This window comes from Somniosus microcephalus, chromosome 19 (genome assembly GCF_052327205.1).
Source record: "Somniosus microcephalus isolate GS21.2 chromosome 19, FLI_Smic_1.0, whole genome shotgun sequence".
Classification (NCBI taxonomy): domain Eukaryota; kingdom Metazoa; phylum Chordata; class Chondrichthyes; order Squaliformes; family Somniosidae; genus Somniosus; species Somniosus microcephalus.
Genome location: NC_141005.1, coordinates 55284173 through 55304515, shown reverse-complemented (window position 1 = coordinate 55304515; position 20343 = coordinate 55284173). Strand labels below are relative to the sequence as shown.

The window sequence follows — 20343 nt, the reverse complement described above, 5'->3', positions numbered from 1 at the left end:
GAAAATGACCCATTTATCCCGACTCTCTGCTTTCTGTTAGTTAGCCAATCCTCTATCCATGCTAATATAGTACCCCCAATTCTGTGCGCTCTTATCTTATGCAGTAACTTTTTATGTGGCACCTTATCGAATGCCTTCTGGAAATCCAAGTACACCACATCCACTGGTTCACCTTTGTCCACCCTGCTCGTTACCTCCTCAAAGAACTCCAGCAACTTTGTTAAACATGATTTCCCTTTCATAAAACCATGCATACTCTGCTTGACTGCATTATGATTTTCCAAATGCCCTGCTACTGCTTCCTTAAAGAAGGACTCCAGCATTTTCCCAACGACAGATGTTAGGCTAACTGGTCTACAGTTTCCTGCTTTCTGTCTCCCTCCTTTCTTAAATAGGGGTGTTACATTTGCGGTTTTCCAATCCACTGGGACCTCTCCAGAGTCCAGGGAATTTTGGTATATTGCAACCAATGCATCCACTATCTCTGCAGCCACTTCTTTTAAGACCCTGGGATGCAGGCCATCTGGTCCAGGGGACTTGTCATCTTTTAGTCCCATTATTTTACCAACAAGTACTATTTCCTTAGTGATAATGATCGTCTTTAGTTCCCCCACTCCTTGTGGCCCCTTGATTATCCATTATTGGGATGTTGTTAGTGTCTTCTACCGTGAAGACGGATACAAAGGCCCCGATTTTCGGGCAGCTGTCGGGCGGCTTTTCATGCGGCTGTGGTCCGAAAATCGCGGAAAAAGAGGGTCGGGACCCCCCCTGCCTGATTCCCCGCCCCGTCCGACTTTCGGACCACCGTTTCCACGCGCCCCGCTTCAGTCCCGCCCACCGCTGGCGGGACTGCTCGTCGGAGCACTAATCACCAATGATCACCTTGTTAAGGATGATTTTCCCGTGCCGTTGCGACTTTGGGGCTTTCCCCACCTGAAACCCGCCTGTGGGGAACCCCGCCGATGAGAGCTGGCGTGAAAACAGCTGGCTTGCTTGCTTGCAGCAGCAGGTCGCTGAGGGCTGAACAGATTTAAAGAGGCAGCATTTGCAGGCTGCAGGACCTTGTTGATCAAGGCTTGGGGGAACTATTTGAAGCCTTAGGAGCAGCTGCAGAAAGTTGGAGCCTCACACACTTCTCCAGTGTGAGCTCCTGGGAAGCCCCTCTCACCACCCTAACTCAGGACCTCCTCAACCGAGGCATCTGCTAGAAGCATGGGAGGCCTTTGGCTCCTTCCCTTCCTGGCATTAGAGGATCTCCAACAGCAGAGGTGGCAGCAGCAGAACCAGGAACAGCAGGATGATTACCAGGAGCACCAGGCTGCTGCTCACTCACCTGAAGCTGCACAAGCCAGAAGGGGCCAGCGCTTGGAAGTGGCTTGAGAGCACCTTGCTGCGCTTTAGGGGGCCAGTGGGACCCGTTTCTGCACTGGCAGTCCTACTCAGAAGGACTTCCATGAAGATCTGATGTCTCTGTTCAACAGATGGCCAACGCTCCTCAAGAGATGCCATTCTCTTATGAGCACTCACCATGTTTTCCGTATGCTGGCGAGTTATCTCCTCCATGGAGGTTGCCAACCTTTCCATGGTGCTGCGTTCATGCACCAATGACTCCACAAAGGCTCTGCTCATGGTCGCTATGGACTCCTCCATTTGCTCAGCACTCGCAGCGACCCTGGAGACAAAACCTGCCAGAGACTCCTGCATCTGTGCATGAAGATCCATCACCTCTTCTCTTGCGGATGGACCCAGAGGCAGAGGGTCATCATGCAGCACAGCTGAGCTGAGCTGGCAGAGTCCTGCACCCTCCGACGAGGACTCTCCACTGCTGTCCCTGTCTCCAGAATCTGCTGAGGCTCACTTGTGAGCTGTGAAACACCAGGTGACAACACTATTCTATGTCCCGAAGGTCCTCCCGAGGTGTGAGTGTCTGCGCTGGTGCTGGGTGCGCTTACTTCTGCTGATGCTGCGCCCTCAGAGGTTGAAGCTTCCTCTGAGGAGTCTGGCTGCACAGACTCTTCCTCCTCCACAGTGAGGACGGGGGCTCTGGATGGTACTGTGGGGGAGTAAAGGAAGGAGATAGAGATGTAATGCCAAGGTTCTTCTGGTGACTCCCAGCGAATTGGCATCTGCTGACACCTGCATCCATGCAGCATTGGTCTCAGTGGGAGGCCTCTTCCTCCCTGACCTAGGGAAGAGGACCTCCCTGTGGGCCCTAACCCCATCCAATAATGCCTGCAGTGAAGCCTCGTCGAATTTGAAGGCAGCTTGGCCTCTGCCGCTGGCAGCAGCTGGTGCAGGCTCCTCTGCCATTGTGCAAGAGTGGTTGAGAAGCCTGCAGAGTGGAGAAGCTTGCTGGACACTTTGAAAGCACCACGAATGATGACATCATAGTGTGGGGATTTCTGACACGAATTGGACAATTAGCAAGGCTTCCCACATGCTGGGAATTAATTGGCCACTTGAGGGAAAATTGCGTGGAGCTGGCTGACACTTTTTTATGTGTGTCAGAAACCCCACATTCGGGGAAATTCGACCATTCCCCACACAAGCTGAAAATCGGGGCCAAAATATTTGTTCAGAGTCTCTGCCTTTTCCCAGTTCCCCATTATTAATTCCCCAGTCTCATCCTCTAAGGGACCAACATTTACTTTAGCTACACTCTTCCTTTTTATATACCTGTAGAAGCTCTTACTATCTGTTTTAATGTTTCTTGCCAGTTTACTGTCATAATTGATCTTCTCTATTATTTTTTAGTCATCCTTTGCTGGTTTTCAAAAAATTCCCAATCCTCTGGTCTCCCACCAATCTTGGCAACATTGTATGCCTTAGTTTTCAATTTGATATCATCCTTTACTTCCTTAGTTAGCCACGGATGGTGCTCCCTTCTCTTAAAATCTTTCTTTCTCACTTGCGATGGATTTAGAATCGGTTCGGTTTCAATTTATAAGGAATTCTAGATTTTATCTTTTTCTATGAACTTGCAGAAAGGCCAGAGCTCTGGTAATTTACAGTGGACATCAGCACAGACTGGGAATTGAATCTAGGTTCTTCAGATCAATATATAGAATTTACATAGAATTTACAGCACAGAAACAGGCCATTCAGCCCAACTGGTCCATGCCGGTGTTTATGCTCCACACGAACCTCCTCCCACCCCTCTAAAGAGCCCCAAGCCTGATCAGTCTTTCTTGATGGGTACAACCTCTCAGTTCTATTTGACAAGATTTCCTATAGGGATGGCCTCGCTGGTTATTTTCTTTTGCTTCACACTGTCTATGTAGTATTGACTGGTGGCTTCCTTCCAATTGAACTATGATGAATTTTACAACCTACACTTGGATACTGACTCCAGTAGTTATTTACAGATTGTCTTTCATGCTTAAAAAGAGCATTTGGCCGTTTCCAATAGCCGGTTTCAGTACAGAAAAAAAGCATTCAATGTCAGGCTACCAGCACTAGCAATATGCCACAAATATGAAGAATTCTTAAAAGTTATTGTAATACCAGAAATATAAGACAGTTCCACACCTCTAATCTTCTATCATTAGGATTGCCAAAATAACTCTCTCAGCGCGCATGTCCCAAGATTTGGTCCAGTGTGAGCCTAGGCCTTCAGCAAGCCGAGTGCACCATTGGTTTGCGTGTGTGTATACACACACACATCTGAAGAGAGACTGCACTTCAAGTAACTGCACGTGTTACAGTGCCTAATCTGCGTATGCTCTGGTATTATCCACAACAGTATCGGGCTATTTCCAATCTCTCAACCCATTTCTCAGCTTGTCAGGGTTTCTCCAAGAAAAGTCAGCTTTTCCCTTTGGGCGCAGACCCCTACTAAGCAACAGGCCTGTGCCAGGGGTACACTGGGACCATGCAGATGACCTGAACCCGTAAATACGTTATACCTGCTCCTAAGTTACAACAAGCTCAAGTCCTACTGCACTCTCAGCACAACTTGTTTTCACATCATAGGCAAGCCCTGCAGGTTTAATGTTTGTAGAAAAGGCACTGAATTGTGATCCCAAAACAGTATTGAAGGTCTGGGAATCCCATGTCATAAAACAGAATTTAATCTTCACAGTTCAGTAGGGGCCCTGGTGATGGGCCGATATTCAGGGGTGTTTGTGAACTATTGGCTTTTATTTGAGGCGTATAGTTTCTAAGAGGCTGTGTCAGCTATTTTGAAGCTCGTTGTCAGAATTTGTGAGTTTTTTATGTTGGCTTGCACACATTATTCATGTAATTCTAAAAGGATGTTGTCACTCATAGTTCTCTGTACACAGTACCTGCGAATGTGAGTAAATTGTGTACATAAAATACACAACCACACAATAAACTAAAATGTACCTCAAGTAGCCTAGAGCTCACAGCTTCTGATCACCCTGTGTGCTATTCCTGTATACTGTCAAACGCTATGGAAACAGTAACTGTGATGCTATTTTTCTAAATGAGAAACTTAATAGCTAGTTATTAGTCACAAGTTCTCAGTAAAGTTTATAATGACAGTGTGAGTTCCATTACTCCTGAGAACAGGCCTGGATGGGTGAGATGAAGGGGGTTTGCGTTATCTAACCACAGGAAGTTTATCAGACAGAAAATGGTGATCACGTGAAATGGACTTGCAGGTTAACGACGTCTGATTCTTTCCTCACCTGGTATCTGCACATATGCACTTTGCAGAAGGAGTCATCAGATCGCGATCAGGAGCAGGAACCCTGCCTGTTTTTTACCCCCTCACTATCTCAGAGACATTGAGGCTTAAGTATAGCACCCCAACCGCACCCCAAGTTGAAATCAGCTAACTCAGCAGAGAGGTGACAGAAGCTGGGACAGCTGCTCAATGGCAGTATGTTTATGCACTGAGTCATAAGGACATACAGGAGAAAGCTTCATTTACGCTGGCCTTTTTAATGAAGGTACAATCTAAATCATTGCCGCTACAAGAAACAGGCCGGGCAATGCATGAAATAAATATATGTGGCTGTGGGAAGCGTTACCTGGCACTCCAGCAGGTTGAAACAGGACCCATTGCATTCAGCGGTTCTACGGTCACTGCCTCCAGCAGCCAGTTCAAGGCACAGAGCTGTCGAAAGAGTGGTTCCCTGCAGGAAAACAAATATGGAAATTGGAGCAGTAGGGTCTTCAAAGGGTTCAGTTAAAATACGTTAAGTCTCATCAGAGAGGATTCCCGTCCTTCCCTAAATTTGCTGACTCTTGTTGAGGTAGGCCTCCATGGGCACCAGTTGTCCACTGGTCCAGCAGCTATTCCTCATGCATGAGACTAGCGTTGGGCTATTAGACCCTGAGAGGACATCAAGGCTGAGCCTGATCCTGTCCCCATCTGAAAGTCCACATACATGAACTTTCCAACAGAGATTACTATATAATGATCAGGCGTGGGAATCGTGCGGGATTTTTTCCCCTCCCTCGTTTAGAGACTTTGGGCTGGATTTTGTCAATGGAGGCGAATTGGAGGCGGGACTGCTGCTTGTCGTGTCAATGTCCCGCCTCCATCCTCGCCTGACCAACCAGAGGGATCTTCCCCGATTGAGCTTGTTAAGCCCACCCGGCGGGCTCAGCAAGCCAATTAGGGAAGAAGTCACTGACAGATCACATCAACATCAGATGTGCTATCTGTCAAGACTTCTTGAAAGAAGAAATGACAGCGTTTGACAGCTCTGTGAAGCTGTCGAACACTGACATTCTCCTGAGTTTGATTCGTTTTTGTGGTGAGGACTGAAAAAACATTGTAAAAAAGTAAATTTCAGATGTGTGATGGATCAGAGGGTCCATCAGCCATTACCTGAAATTGACAAGGTGAATGTCCGCTCTCCCGATTCAGCACGGCTAAAGGCTACAGAAGTAAAAAAAAGTAAGTGAACATTTTTTTAAACTTATCACTCACCTTGCATACTTACCACTCCACACTTGCACCCATCACTCACCTCTACACCTTACTTCCAGGTGCCTCCAACCGCCGCAGACCTCCTCCACGTCTCCTCCAACCCGGCGGGATTCTCCGAGGTCGGGAAGCCTTCACCTGTGAAGGTAAAATGGCACTAATCCCTTTTTCTGCCTGTTAACTACCTGTTAATAGGCAGTTAAAAGGATTTAAAGCCTTTCCCGCCTTCAGGAGACGGGACCCAAAGCTGCACATCCTCCCGCCTCCTGGCAAAAGGGCACGGAGGCAGGATGGGGGGGGGGTTTGCCACCCGCCCCCAATTTCTCCGATTTTACGTGCTGTCCCGCCTCCATGCCCGCCTTCTCGGGGCTTGGAAAATCGAGCCCATTGAGTGCAATTGTAGCACCTTTGCTGCTACCTGGTTCAGAACAGCTAATGGAGTATGACTGGGGATTTGTCGGGAACCTTCCCCTTCTGTAAGGCTCAGTTCCACTTTGTGTGGTGCAATTGCCAACTGGACCACTGACCGGGAAACAGTGGATTTTCCATTTACATAAGAAATAGGAGCAGGAGTAGGCGATTCGGCCCTTCGATCCTGCTCCGCCATTCAATAAGATCATGGCTGATCCTCTACCTCAACTCCACCTTCCCACGCTATCCCCATATGCCTCGATTCCATTAATATCCGAAAATCTATCGATCTCTGTCTTGAATATACTCAACGACTGAGCCTCCACAGCCCTTTGGGGTAGAGAATTCCAAAGATTCACCACGCTCTGAGTGAAGAAATTTCGCCTCCTCTCAGTCCTAAATGGCCGACCCCTTATTCTGAGACTGTGACCCCTGGTTCTAGACTCCCCAGCCAGGGGGAACATCCTTCCTGCATCTACCCTGTCAAGCCCTGTAAGAATTTTGTATGTTTCAATGAGATCACCTCTCATTTGTCTAAACTCTAGAGAATATAGGCCTAGTCTACTCAATCTCTCCTCATAGGACAATCCCCTCATCTCAGGAATCAGTCTGGTGAACCTTCGTTACACTCCCTCTATGGCAAGTATATCCTTCCTTAGGTAAGGAGATCAAAACTGTACACAATACTCCAGGTGTGGTCTCACCAGGGCCCTATATAATTGCAGTAAGACGTCTTTACTCTTATACTCAAATCCTTTTGTAATAAAGGCCAACATACCATTTGCTTTCCTAATTGTTTGCTGTACCTGCATGTTAACTTGCAGCGATTCGTGTACAAGGACACCCAGGTCCCTCTGAACACCAACATTTCCCAATCTCTCACCATTTAAAAAATACTGTGCTTTTCTATTTTTCCTAACAAAGTGGGTAATTTCACACTTCTCCACATTGTATTCTATTTGCCATGTTCTTGCCCACTCAGTCAACCTGTCTATATTTCTTTGCAGCCTCTTTGCGTCCTTCTCACAGCTTACTTTCCCACCTAATTTTGTATCATCAGCAAACTTGGATACGTTACACTCAGTCTCTTCATCTAAGTATTAATATAGATTGCAAATAGCTGAGGCCCAAGCACTGATCCTTGTGGTATCCCACTAGTTACAGCCTGCCAACCTGAAAATGACCCGTTTATTCCTACTCTCTGTTTTCTGCCCGTTAACCAATCCTCAATCCATGCTAGTATATTTCCCCCAATCCCATGAGATGTAATTTTGTTTAATAACCTCTTGTGTGGCACCTTATTGAATGCCTTCTGAAAATCCAAATACACTACATCCACTGGTTCCCCCTTATCTATCCTGCGAGTGACAACCTTAAAAAAACTCTAACAGATTTGTCAAACATGATTTCCCTTTCATAAATCCATGTTGACTCTGCCCAAACCTATTATTACTTTCTAAGTCCCCTGTTACCACATCCTTAATAATAGATTTTAGCATTTTCCCCACTACTGATGTCAGGCTAACTGGTCTATAGTTCCCCGTTTTCTCTCTCCCTCCTTTCTTAAATAGTGGGGTTACATTTGCTACCTTCCAATCTGCGGGAATTGTTCCAGAAACTATGGAATTTTGGAAGATGACAAACTCTTTTAAAACCCTAGGCCATCAGGTCCAGGGGATTTATTGGCTTTCGGTCCCATTCATTTCTCCAGTACTATTTCCTTACTAATACTAAATTCTTTCAGTTCCTCATTCTCACTAGACCCTTGGTTCGCCACTATTTCTGGACTGTTTTTTGCGTCTTCTTCCGTGAAGACAGACACAAAGGCCGCGATTTTGCTGGCACTCAAGAGTGTGGGTTTGGAGGTGGGTCCGCTGTCAAAATCGAAATGATTGACAGCGGGTTGGGGACCCGCCTTCATGTAAATTTTCAAAGTGTCGGGTCCACGATTTCAGAACAAACCCGACACCAAGTGGTGGGGGAGGCATTTAAGATAGTTAAATGCTTGTTAAACGTTTGTTAACTACTATTTTGCCAAACTATTTCTATTTTACTACTTTTTTAACGGGGTTCACGTCATTCGGAGATCACGTCAGGTAAGTATGTTGGGTTCTCTATGTCTCCCCATTGCTGTGAATAGGTGACAGCTGCAAAAGTGGTATGAAAGATGCCATTTCACAGTTGTTCACTTTCCAATGTCAGAAGCTTGAGCCTTCAGGACTTGGAAGACACTTTTGAGCTGTATGCAGTTTGCAAGTGTTTGGAGTAAACTCTTTATCCATTGTCACCTCATTGGAGCAAGCTCTCTCACCATTGACAGATCACTTCCATCATCTCAACTTCAGCTGCCATCTATTCCAGCAACATCGGTGCCCTTGAAAAAGTCTCACCTTGGTCCTCTGAATCCCTCCACGATCAACCTCAACACCAACATCACCAGGCACACCAACAACAATACCAGCCTTCTCCACAATCACCTGATGCTGCACAGGACACAGGGCATCATCAGGTGAGATTTGCTGATGCCAGATTTACAGGGCATCAGCACCTGACAACATTGCTGCCCGGGAGGCCAGCGATGGCATCACCACGGCCAGATTTACTTCACTTGATGCTGTACACCCAGGCTGTCACATGATGCGCCAGGTTGGCACCATCCCACACCAACAATATAAAGCATCCCTATAATGTCCAAGCCATTCCTTTCACACTCATCACAATTGAGGGGTGGGAGGAAGTTAGGTCTCCAGATTCACTGGAACTCAGTAAGGCACTTCTAAAGGTGAGCACAGGTCTGTCCAATAAGGTAAAGTGTTGAAAATATAGATTTCAATGTTTGACAAGACATTAACAGAAACTTCACATGAACATTGGTTGAACCACCCAAGTGCCTACCCTTGTGTGTTGTTAGTTCGTATGCTTGCAGTAGAATGAGGGTGAGTGTGAGGGGTGGCTAGTGAGATGGGGAAGTGATAATGCAGATAGAGGGGGATGGGTGGAGGTGCAAGGTAAGTTGGTGTGAATAAGGATGTGCAGGAGTAGGGTAGGGAAGGCAGAGTGGTGTGGATGTGATGAGTGGCACAGCAGGATGAGGTTGAGTGTGGCTTGGCAGTAACGTTTCATGATCTGCTCAGATCATTGCCAGCCATCGCAGCCTGGTCCTCCTGACGACATACCTGCTTTTGCCGTCCTATGCAATGTGCAACCAGGCTGCGTTGGTGTCCTGGGGAGGTCTCCTCTGCCCATGGGAAGGGAAGAGAACCTCCCTGCGAGCTGTAACTCCCTCCATAAGCATATTTAGGGAGTTATGCGAGAGCCTCGGTGCATTCATCCACCTTTGTGCAGTGCTTGTTAGTGTTTGCAGCACCTCAATACTGCAGAATACTGACAGCACAACTGCCAAAATTAATGTGGGCATGGTCCCTTTAAGGAAACCGGCTGATGGCACGCCATCAAATGACATTATCAGACCCGCTTCTGTTTAATTGGCCGGGAAACACGCATGGTGGGCTTAACAAGTCCAATCTATGTAAAATCAGTTGGAGAGTGTGGGCTGCAGCCAATCACCTCTCCTGCCGCAATCCCACCTCCGCAGGCGAAATCGCAGCCAATGTATTTGTTTAATTTCCCTGCTATTTCCTTTTTCCCCATTATAATTTCTACTGTCTCAGCTTGTAAGGGACCCACATTTACTTTCACTAATCTTTTCCTTTTTACATACCTATAGAAGCTTTTACAATCTGTTTTTATGTCTCTCGCTAGTTTACACTCATATTCTATTTTCCATATCTTTGTCCTCCTTTGCTGAATTCTAAAATCCTCCCAATCCTCAGGCTTACTACCCTTTTTGGCAATATTATAGGCCTCTTCCTTTAATCTAATACTATCTTTAATTTTTCTTGTTAGCCACGGGTGGACCATTTTTCCCATGGGGTTTGTATTCCTTAAGGGATTATGAATGATTTCTTTAAATGTTTGCCATTGCTTTTCTACTGTCATATCTTTTAATCTAGTTTCCCAACCTACCTTAGCCAACTCACCTCTCATACCTACGCAGTTTGCTTTGTTCAGATTTAGGACCCTAGTTTCGGACTGAACTAAATCACTCTCAAACTCAACATAAAATTCTATCATATTATGATCACTGCTTCCTTTACTACAATTAACTATTAATTTACTATTAATTAACCCTGTCGCATTGCACAATACTAGATCTAAAATAGCCAATTCCCTAGTAGGTTCCTCGACATACTGATCTAGAAAACTATTTTGAATGCATTCCATGAACTCTTCCTCTGCACCATTACTGCAAATTTGCCCAGTCTATATGAGAGTTAAAGTCCCCCATGATTACCGTATTACGCCTGTTGCATCTAATTTCCTGATTATACTCTGCCCGACATTACAACTACTGTTAGGGGGCCTATAAACTACTCCCACTAGTGTTTTCTGACTCTTGTTGTTTCTTAGCTCCACCCAAAATGATTCTACGTTTTGTTTTTCCGAGCCAAGATATTTCACAATGAAATGTTAAACATATTTGCTTCTTCCTGTGTTACTTAGATCGCTGCCTGAGTCTGTCAATGCTGCCTGTGGTCAACCACTAGCAGGTCCTCGAGAGCTTGACTTGACTTTTCTTTTTCTCTCTGTCTCTCTCCCTGTGTTTTCCCTCTTTCTCGCTGGCGTAGGATATCTCTCTCTCTCTCACTTCAATAGTCCTGGTGAAATTAGGAACCCAGCATGTGGAGAATTATGGGAATCAACCCAGCATTTTTATCACCCCGCGTATTATGGGCTGAATTTTACGATTTGACATTCTTGGCACAGAGCTTGGTGCGATGGGAGTGGATATCAGAGAATTTGGGCATGGATCGTGCCGGCCTCAAACTGGGCGACGGGATTAGCCCGCTTGATGCAGCCTGCACGATTTTACATCCACACCCAAGTTCCTTATTCGGATTCCTATCCCATGAAGGTTTGCACAGAGAGCGCCAATCGTAAAATCTACCCCATCTATGGAAGGATCCACAATACCCATGCCAGCTACCTGCTATTGAATTTGCAGCCATAACTCCAAACTGTACTGTTCCAGACAGGACAATAGGGAAGTGTATTGAGAGCTTTGGCTATAACATTGGGAATTGGGAGCTGGCACAGGCAGTCAATGATGCCTCTGGGTAGAACGGGTTACTTACAAGCTCTACATCAGTTCACTGCGAGGCTGTGCCACCAGCCACCATGCAATCAGGTACTTTAAACCAGAACGGGCAAAATCATTTGATTGTCAAGAAAAAAATGATGAAAGCATCTCAGACAAAAAGCCAGTTAATGAAAAACCAGCATAATTATGAAAATCGACCTGTGAAGTGATTAGAGCTGATTGTTGAAAGGAAGGCAGGAACTGCAGTGTAATTACATCCACTGATGGAGGACTTCGACATCAGATTATTTATGGTGTGAAAAAAAATCAGTAAAATAGGCACATTTCATATAAAAATTTCTTTCAAAGTGGTTGCTATAACAAAAATATACTTAGAAAGTTTAATGATACATTTTGGAAATTTATGTGCTATCGGGAATCAAAGTAATAAAGACCTGACTAGATTAGGATAGATTCTTAAACGTGTTCTGCATTGAAAAACCTTAATGTTAGCTGCTAAAAGGCACAGGAAGAAAACTTGTTATTTGTAGGAAATCCTAAACTCATTTATAATGAGCGTATTAACAATTTTGGTACATATAGTGTACACATGGGCCTAGAAATTCAGTGGCACCCCGTTTGGGGCGCCAGCCTCGCCAGGGCGCCGGAAGTACTGCCGCCCGCCGCAAATTCACTTTCAGCACCCCAGAGGGAAGCGCGGCGCTGCTCGAGGTGCCCCACATCCCTCTTGGGGCGCTGCAACTGAAGATCGCAGCGCAACGTGCCGCAGTGTGTGGCGCTGTGGTACTGCAGGCCTTCCTCCCCTTCTTAAAGGGGAGGGGCCAGCTGCAGCGCGCTCGAAGAGCGCGAGTGCCGGCAAAAGAGCCCGGCACCGAGGAGAAGTGCCGGGCTCTTGGGAGACAGCCGGCACTCCGTGGGGGGGGCGGGCTCAGGAGGCCGGGGATGGCGACGCGGAGAGGTGCTGGCAGGTGGCCAGCAAAAAAAATGGCCGCCCCGTACCTCAGCGCCTCTACCGCCACGGGTAGGTCCTCCTGAACCGGTCGCAAATTGCGACCGGCGTTACAGCAGGGGGCGCTTCTAAATTTCGCGATCGGGGCGGTAGCGGGGCGCTGCGCACACCGATTACGTCATCGGTAGCGGCACAGCGCTAACGGCTAGCGCCGCCATTAGCATCCCGCTAAATTTAGCGGGAAGCATGGCCAGTGGTGTACAACCCACTAAGTGCCCTCTTAGGGCGCTAACGCGTGGCGCAGCCCACTGAATTTCTAGGCCATGAAGTTTTCGCTGACGTAACCAGGACCCAGTGTGTTAAAATGGCTGCATTACGCCTTAGTTAACATACATTGCTACAAAGCACTTTGAGCTTGTATTGAATTTTTGAGACCCCTTCCTGACCTTCATAATTACATGAGTGAAATGCGCAGGATTTTTAATGCACTTTCTTTTCTTATATAATATTTTATCACCAATAAGTTGGGAGGCACAATAAATTATGTAGATGGGAGCAGGAAGTTACAAAGGGACATAGACAGATTAAGTAAGTGGGCAAAACTGTGGCAGATGGGGTTCAAGGCAGGTGAGTGTGAAGTCATCCACTTTGGATCCAAGAAAGACACATTGGGAGTATTTTTTTTTTAATGGCGAGAGACTAGGAGCTGTGGAGAAGCAAAGAGATTTGGGTATCCAGGTACACAATCAGTAAAGGCTAGTGCAGAGGTACAAAAAGTTATTAAAAAGGCGAATGGAATGTTGGCCTTTATCTCAAGGGGGGCTGGAATATAATTCCAAGATGGATGGTTCCCCTGTAATAGTTTGCATCGGATGGTACAGTAAATATGGCTTAGTTATACAACATTCTTAAGTGATGAGCATAAAACAGCAGTCCAGGCCTATTTAGAACTGTACTCACATGTCTCTCTCCGTCAATCTGTTTGATACCAGGCTACAATGTAGTGGGGTGTAAGGTCGTGCAGCCACAACCTTTCCTTTGCTGGAAGTCTTTCGGGAGTGGAGTCTTATTGCATTCGATTGTGGGGAGAAGACTGGTTCTGTTTCAAAAAACCTGCGCAAAATACCATCACATGAAAATAAGGTCACAATCAAATATCATCAGAATTAATGTTTTTCATTAACTCTGCGTCCAACACATACTGAATGTTGAACAAACTGACATCTTCCTGACATGAACGCAGATATACGTCAGAGGTGCAGGATTTCTGGGAATTTTTTTCAGTGGTAAAGTGGAGCTGCTCTTGTGAGGACCTGCAAAGGAACCAGTGGATGTAGTATATTTGGATTTCCAAAAGGCATTCGATAAGGTGCCACATAAAAGGTTATTACGCAAGATTGGGGCTCACGGGGTTGGGGGTAATATAATAGCATGGATAGAGGATTGGTTAACGGACAGAAAACAGAGAGAAGGGATAAACGGGTCTTTTTCAGGTTGGCAGGCTGTAACTAGTGCGGTGCCGCAAGGATCAGTGCTGGCCCGGGCCTCAGCTATTTACAATCTATATGAATTACCTAGGTGAAGGGATCGAGCGTAATGTATCCAAGTTTGCTGATGATACAAAGCTAGGTCGGACAGTAAGCTGTGAGGAGAACTCAAAGGGCTGGATTTTCATTGAGGGGGCGGGACTACAACTTCGGGTTGTAGTCCCGCCTCCATCGAGTTCTAGCCAACCCACGCGATTTTGACTTGATTGACCTTGTTGAGCCCGCCCAGCGGGCTCAGCAGGCCAATTAAGGGCCACCTGGCAACAGCTGACGTCACAGATTGATATTTCATTTGTCAAGACCTTTTGACAGATGAAATATCAGCGTTTCACAGCTGTTTGAAGCTGTCAAACACTGACAATCTGTACTCCAGGTTAATTCCTTCCTCTCAGGATGATTTAGAGATCTCCCCAGAACAGAAAGCTGAATCTTTTGACAGCTCGCGGCCATTCTGCTTTCTGTGCCGGTGAGATGAGGGACTCCCAAGACCTGAAGGAAGGAAGGCTGTAAAGGTAAGTACATGTAAGTAAAACTTCTTTAAACACTTTACACACACCAAACACACTTACCTTTGCACTCATGCACCCATCACTCACCTGAACACCGGACATCTCGACCCCTTCATCCCGGCGGCCCGCCTCGCTAACTTGGCGTGGTTTGGAGCCGTCGGGAATCCCACATTTCACCAATGAAAGTAGGGATTAGGCTAAAAACTGCCTGTTAACTACCTGTTACTAATCCCCTTCCCGCCTCGGGGAGGCGGGTCCCAGTACGGGTCGGGTACCCCGCCTCCTTTAAAACGGACATGGAGGCGGGTTGGGGGCGGGATGGGTACGTGCCCCCGGATTTCGGGATTTTAACCCCCCACATGCCTTCAATCCCACCTCCACGGCCCAATGAAAATCCTGCCCAAAGAGTCTGCAAAGGGATATCGATAGACTAAGTGAGTGGGCAGTAAGGTGGCAGTAAGATGGAGTATAATGTAGGGAAATGTGAGGTTATTTACTTTGGTAGGAAGAATAGAAAAACAGAATATTTTTTAAATAGTGAGAAACTTTTAAATGTTGGTGTTCAGAGAGATTTGGGTGTCCTCGTGCAACAAACATAGAAAACTAGCATGCAGGTACAGCAAGCAATAAGGAAGGTAAATGTCATGTTGGCCTTTATTGCAAGGGGGTTGGAGTATAAGAGTAAGGAAATCTTGCTACAATTGTACAGGGCCTTGGTGAGGCCACACCTGGGAGTACTGTGCACAGTTTTGGTCTACTTATCTAAGGAAGGATATACTTGCCTTGGAGGCGGTGCAACGAAGGTTCACTAGATTGATTCCTGGGATGAGAGGGCTGTCCTATGATGAGAGATTGTGTAGAATGGGCCTAAACTCTCTGAGAGGTGATCTCATTGAAACATACAAGATTCTGAGGGGGATTGACAGGGTAGCTGCTGAGAGGTTGCTTCCCCTGGCTGGAGTGTCTAGAACTAGGGGGCATAGTCTCAGGATAAGGGGTAGGCCATTTAAGACTGAGATGAGGAGGAATTTCTTCACTAGAGGGTTGTGAATCTTTGGAATTCTCTGCCCCAGAGGGCTGTGTATGCTGAGTCTCTGAGTATATTCAAGGCTGAGATAGATAGATTTTTGGACACTAGTGGAATCAAGGGATATGAAGATCGGGTGAGAAAGTGGAGTTGAGGTGGATGATCAGCCATGATCTTATTGAATGGTGGAGCAGGCTCGAGGGGCCGAATGGCCTATTCCTGCTCCTATTTCTTATATTCTTATGTTCTTGTAAGAGTGTTCCACGTATGAGTTGGGAAGACTACATGAGAACGTATCTTGTGATCTGCAAGAACAGGTCTTGATGGTGGAATGGTGGTTTCTCGTTTCATACTTTCTTACAGTTTTATTGAACCTATTTGTTGCAATCAGTTCTTTCATATAAAAAAACCTGTAAATTATTTTAAACAGTATTGCGCTGTCAGCTAAAGGACAGAGCAGGGAAAGTCTGCCAGGGTAGCTCAGGTGACTCCCAGTCACCTTTCAATAGCTGGCTGAAGAGTGGCACTGGCGAAACCCTGGCAGCAGTTCTGTGGTGCCCGTTCTTTGGGATGGCGGCTGGTGAAGCCAACATTTCCATTCACAAAGTGGAACCTGACACAGCGTTCAAGAATGAGGCTCAAGGTGTTACTAATGATGAGTTGAAGGAATCATCCCCATCTCTGCAGGTGCAACCTTGAGAGTTCCCCTCAAGTGCTGTGTCTGGGCTCCCTATGAGAATCATTAGTGACGATGCTGCTTGGAGCCCTTGGATCCAGGAAAAAGAGATGCAAATACATAGAGAATGAAGGAGAAAACACAGAGAAAAAAAGCATACTTTTTCTATAGCGAGAAGCCTTTAATTAACATTAACCTGGGAGCAATTTCATGTATTGAGGGAGTGAGATAACATTGATAAACTGTAACTATAAAGCTTATAGTTTATTAATCATCATGTGAACCACAAAATTAAGCATTATTTCTACTGTGTGTGGTGAAACATATTCTGTTAGCAAGCATTGGATTTCTATAGTTAAACTAGTACTTTGGTTTGAAAAACATTACTTGTCCAAATATTTCACTGACATAATATTACCTGTGGGAAAAGCCATGGATGGACAGCCAAAGTGCTACTGAATGACAGCACAGTGCTCCTAATGGCACATCCAGTCACTCCAAGGCAAGGGACACCACTCCACTAACCAGAGTGCAAATATCTTTTTAAGATATAGGGGGTGATTTTAACCCTACCCATCTGGTGAAAACCAGGCGGGTGGGCAGTTATCTGGCAGTTGCCGATTTTAACTTGCTCCACCGAGCAGGTGGTAAGGACACCCGCCCAAAGCCAGTAGGGTCCTTTTCTACATAAGCGTGTGGGGTCCCGATGATGTCATAGAGACCCAGCTGCAATTTTAACTCGCCGGCCCGAGCGGGGAAGCCACAGCGGCTTTCCTGCCAGGTGAAGGTGGCGGGCAGGAGGATCTGTGGCCAGAAGAGGCCCAACCAGGTAAGTTTATTTTTTTACTTTCCTTGCGGGGCCACAGAAAAGCTCAGGTTTCCTCTGCCGCGGACTCGCTCCCCTTCCCTATCGCGAGACCCCCACGGGACAGTTCCGGTAGCCAATCCCAACTCCTACCTGCTGTCGGCGGGCATCCTCCAGGCCGCGTGCTTTTCCACCGCCTTCCTACTCGGAACAGGTAGGCGTGATTTAAATGAGACCCGGAAGTTAAAATACCGGCCTCCATTCTAGAGCAGCATATGAATTTTTAACTCACATGCTGCCCAACCGCATCCATGTTAAAGATCGGGCCTTTAATCTCGTTAGAAGTGTAATCGCTAAACATGCTTGGACTACTTAAATCAGCACAGGAGCCGAGAAATTCTGAGGCTCCTTTGGCAACAATTGAGCCTAAACATGGATGAGGATTTGGCGCGATGTGCCTGTCGCTTTATACCGCAATTTACAGTGCAGCAAAAGTGGGACTAAGTGAGGCTGCATAAACAACCAGCATCAGCCTTCTTGCAAAGGAGGGTTATGTTAATGAGGTCCCATGCAAAAATTTGCATTACGTCAGCAAACTCCATCCCCACTGTGCCCTGCGCACAATTGAATAGGCAAAATAGTAAGGCTTGCTGTAGTTGGATTCTTAGGGGGAAAAATTGGGTTTGGAGTGCTAACTTCGCCAGGGCGCTAGTGCCCCCGCACCGGAAATTGAATGGTAGCGCCCCAAGCAGGAGGCGGGGCGCTACTGGAAGCGCTCCCTCTCCCTCTTGAGGTGCTCCCATTCAATATCGCGGCGCTACGTGCAACAGCGCCACGGTACTGCAGGCCCCCCTCTCCTGATTAAAAGGGAGGGGCCTAGTGCAGCGCGCACCGGGGCCCTGCTGGACCACCGGGGAGCGAGGTGCCGGGAAAACAGCCCGGCACTAAAGAGGAGTGCCGGGCTGACCGATCGCGGTCAGCACCCCGCAGGAGGCGGCAAAAGGGTGCAGGTGCTGGCAGGCGGTCCCCAAAATAATGGCCGCCCGGCACCTGCCGTTTCATTTGTGCCGCCGCGGCCACTGAAACACCTTCCTGGCCCTGTTGGACATAACGTCCGGCGATATGTTGGGAACGCAAGAGTGAAGCTTGCAGTTGGGGCGCGAGCAGGGCGCTGCGCATGCGATGATGTCATCGCCGGAGGCGCAGCACCACAGGGCGCTACCGGCTACCTCCTGCTGAATTTTGCGGGAGGCGTTAGTGGCACCACGCCCGTGTGCTCGGTGCTTTGTGCCCTGTTAGCATCCCCCTCCAACGGGAGACGCAAAGCAACCCATTCTAAAAGCACATTGAAAAGTCGTGTTTGCTTCGGTGGGAGCAGAGATATATACTTGCATTTTGCTCCCTGCATTAAGTTACTCTGGTGCAGAGGCTACCATTTTTGCATATTTTCATGGTTTCTTTAGCAAACTTTCTTGTAGTATTGTTGATTACTGGGCTTAACCTCCAGTGCCCAGTTTCCAAGAACTGGCTGCCTGTTACAATCAGTGAGCTGGGCTGGCCTCAAAATTCAACTCGACTTCCTTTTTTAGTCCTAAACTTCCTAATATTTAAATTCACATTTCTTGCAACTTGAGCCTTTTGTAATCTACGCAAGAACTTCACCTAAATGCAACCTGCTTCATAAGCATTTAATATAAATACAGACTTCTTTTGATTATACATAATAAGTGGCCATCACTCGTACAGAAATAAGGCTTTCATGGAGGCATTTAATCAAAGCTCAAAATGCTGCTTTGCACCTTTTGTGGGGATTCAGATGCTGTAGTCAAATGATTTAGAAGCTCTTTGGTATTTCAATCCACGGTAGGCGATCCTGAACTCTGGATTTATATCTACCTCGAGTGCAGTGCTGGAGAAAAGCTTAACAAGTCCATTTCTAAAAGATCCATAGCAACCATTTCCAAGGCTTAACTAACATCATTCACTCCAGGCTCACATTAAGCTGAGGTTTTACAGATTAAAAGGTAGTAATCTGTAGTACTGAAGAGTTATAGCTGGTTGGGAGTGAGTTGTAATAAGGCTTGAATTTAAATTGAGGGGTCCATAAAACAGGCGAGAACAGCTGGAGCAGCTAATGGCGCTTGCCTGAATTCAGAGCAAATTATTACTCACTCTGTACAAGGCAGCATGGTTTTTACTATATAAAAATGGAAGGGAGGGAAGGAGGCAAGGGAGGCAAAGAGGGACGGAGAAAGGGAGGGAGGAAGGAAAGGAAAAGGAGGGAAGGAAGGAAGGAAAGAAAAGAACTTTTTTTTAATATATAATGCCTTTCACATTCTCAGGACATCCCAACTCGCTTCATAGCCGATGAATTAACACTGAAGTAGAGTCACGGTTGATTTGTTGATTAGTGTCAGCTGTGGTTCAGTGGGTGGTACCCTCGCCTCTGAGTCAGAAGATTGTGGGTTCAAGTCCCACTCCAGGGACTTGAGCACAAAAAATCTAGGCTGATACTCCAGTGAGGTGCTGTCTTTTGGATGAGATGTTAAACCGAGGCCGCATCTGCCCCCTCAAGTGGACGTAAAAGATCCCATGGCACTATTTTGAAAAAGAGCTGGGGAGTTTTCCCTGATGTCCTGGCCAATATTTATCCCCCAATCAACATCACTAAAAAAAACAGATGATCTGTTCATTATCACATTGCTGTTTGTGGGAGCTTGTTGTGTGCAAATTGGCTGCTGTGTTTCCTACATTACAACAGTGACTATACTTCAAAAAGTACCTCTGTAAAGCGCTTTTCAAATGCAACAACCAATTCACACTAAACAGCAGTGAGTCCTTCCTTCCTTCCTTTCCTTCCTTCCTTCCTTTCCTTCCTTCCTCCCTCCGCCGGGACCCCACGGGGGCCAGGGGCAGGTGCTGGCAGACGGCCAGCAACAAAAATGGCCGCCCGCCTTTAACTAGCGCCGCCCCAGCCACAGGTAGGCCCCCCTGACCCCGGTGGACATAGCGTCCAGCGGTGAGTCGGGGGGCGCCACCCAATGTTACAGCCGGGGTGCTAACGGTTAGCACCGCCGCTAACCTCCCGCTGGATTTCTTAGGGCGCTAACGGGAGGCACAAATCAACCAAATTTAGCCCCCTTAGTTCTTTAACTGATTGTTATTTGTGAATGCACAAGTGATACAATAAAGGTTGGACAAAAATTTTAAATACAAATTATAAAGTAGATATAAATTCTAAGTCAAAAATGTCAAGGAGCTAAGGTTGACATCATACTTGCTTTAGCCATTCAGTTGCCTCAGATCAGCATTGTGGAGTCTGGAATGTCCTCTTGGTTAATCAGAATGAAATGAGC

The 20343-nt window shown here is 46.7% G+C and overlaps 1 protein-coding gene across 1 annotated transcript in view; it reads right to left on the bottom strand.

The window, feature by feature from the left end:
- Positions 1 to 20343, bottom strand: part of LOC147104449 (coiled-coil domain-containing protein 60-like) — a 121008-nt gene that overhangs the window by 58464 nt on the left and 42201 nt on the right. Inside the window, exons 6-7 of the mRNA XM_085962185.1 lie at positions 13384 to 13536; positions 4998 to 5102 (exon numbers count right to left, since the gene is read on the bottom strand). Coding sequence (XP_085818311.1) covers positions 4998 to 5102; positions 13384 to 13536 — 258 coding nt within the window. The remainder of the gene's footprint in view (positions 1 to 4997; positions 5103 to 13383; positions 13537 to 20343) is intronic.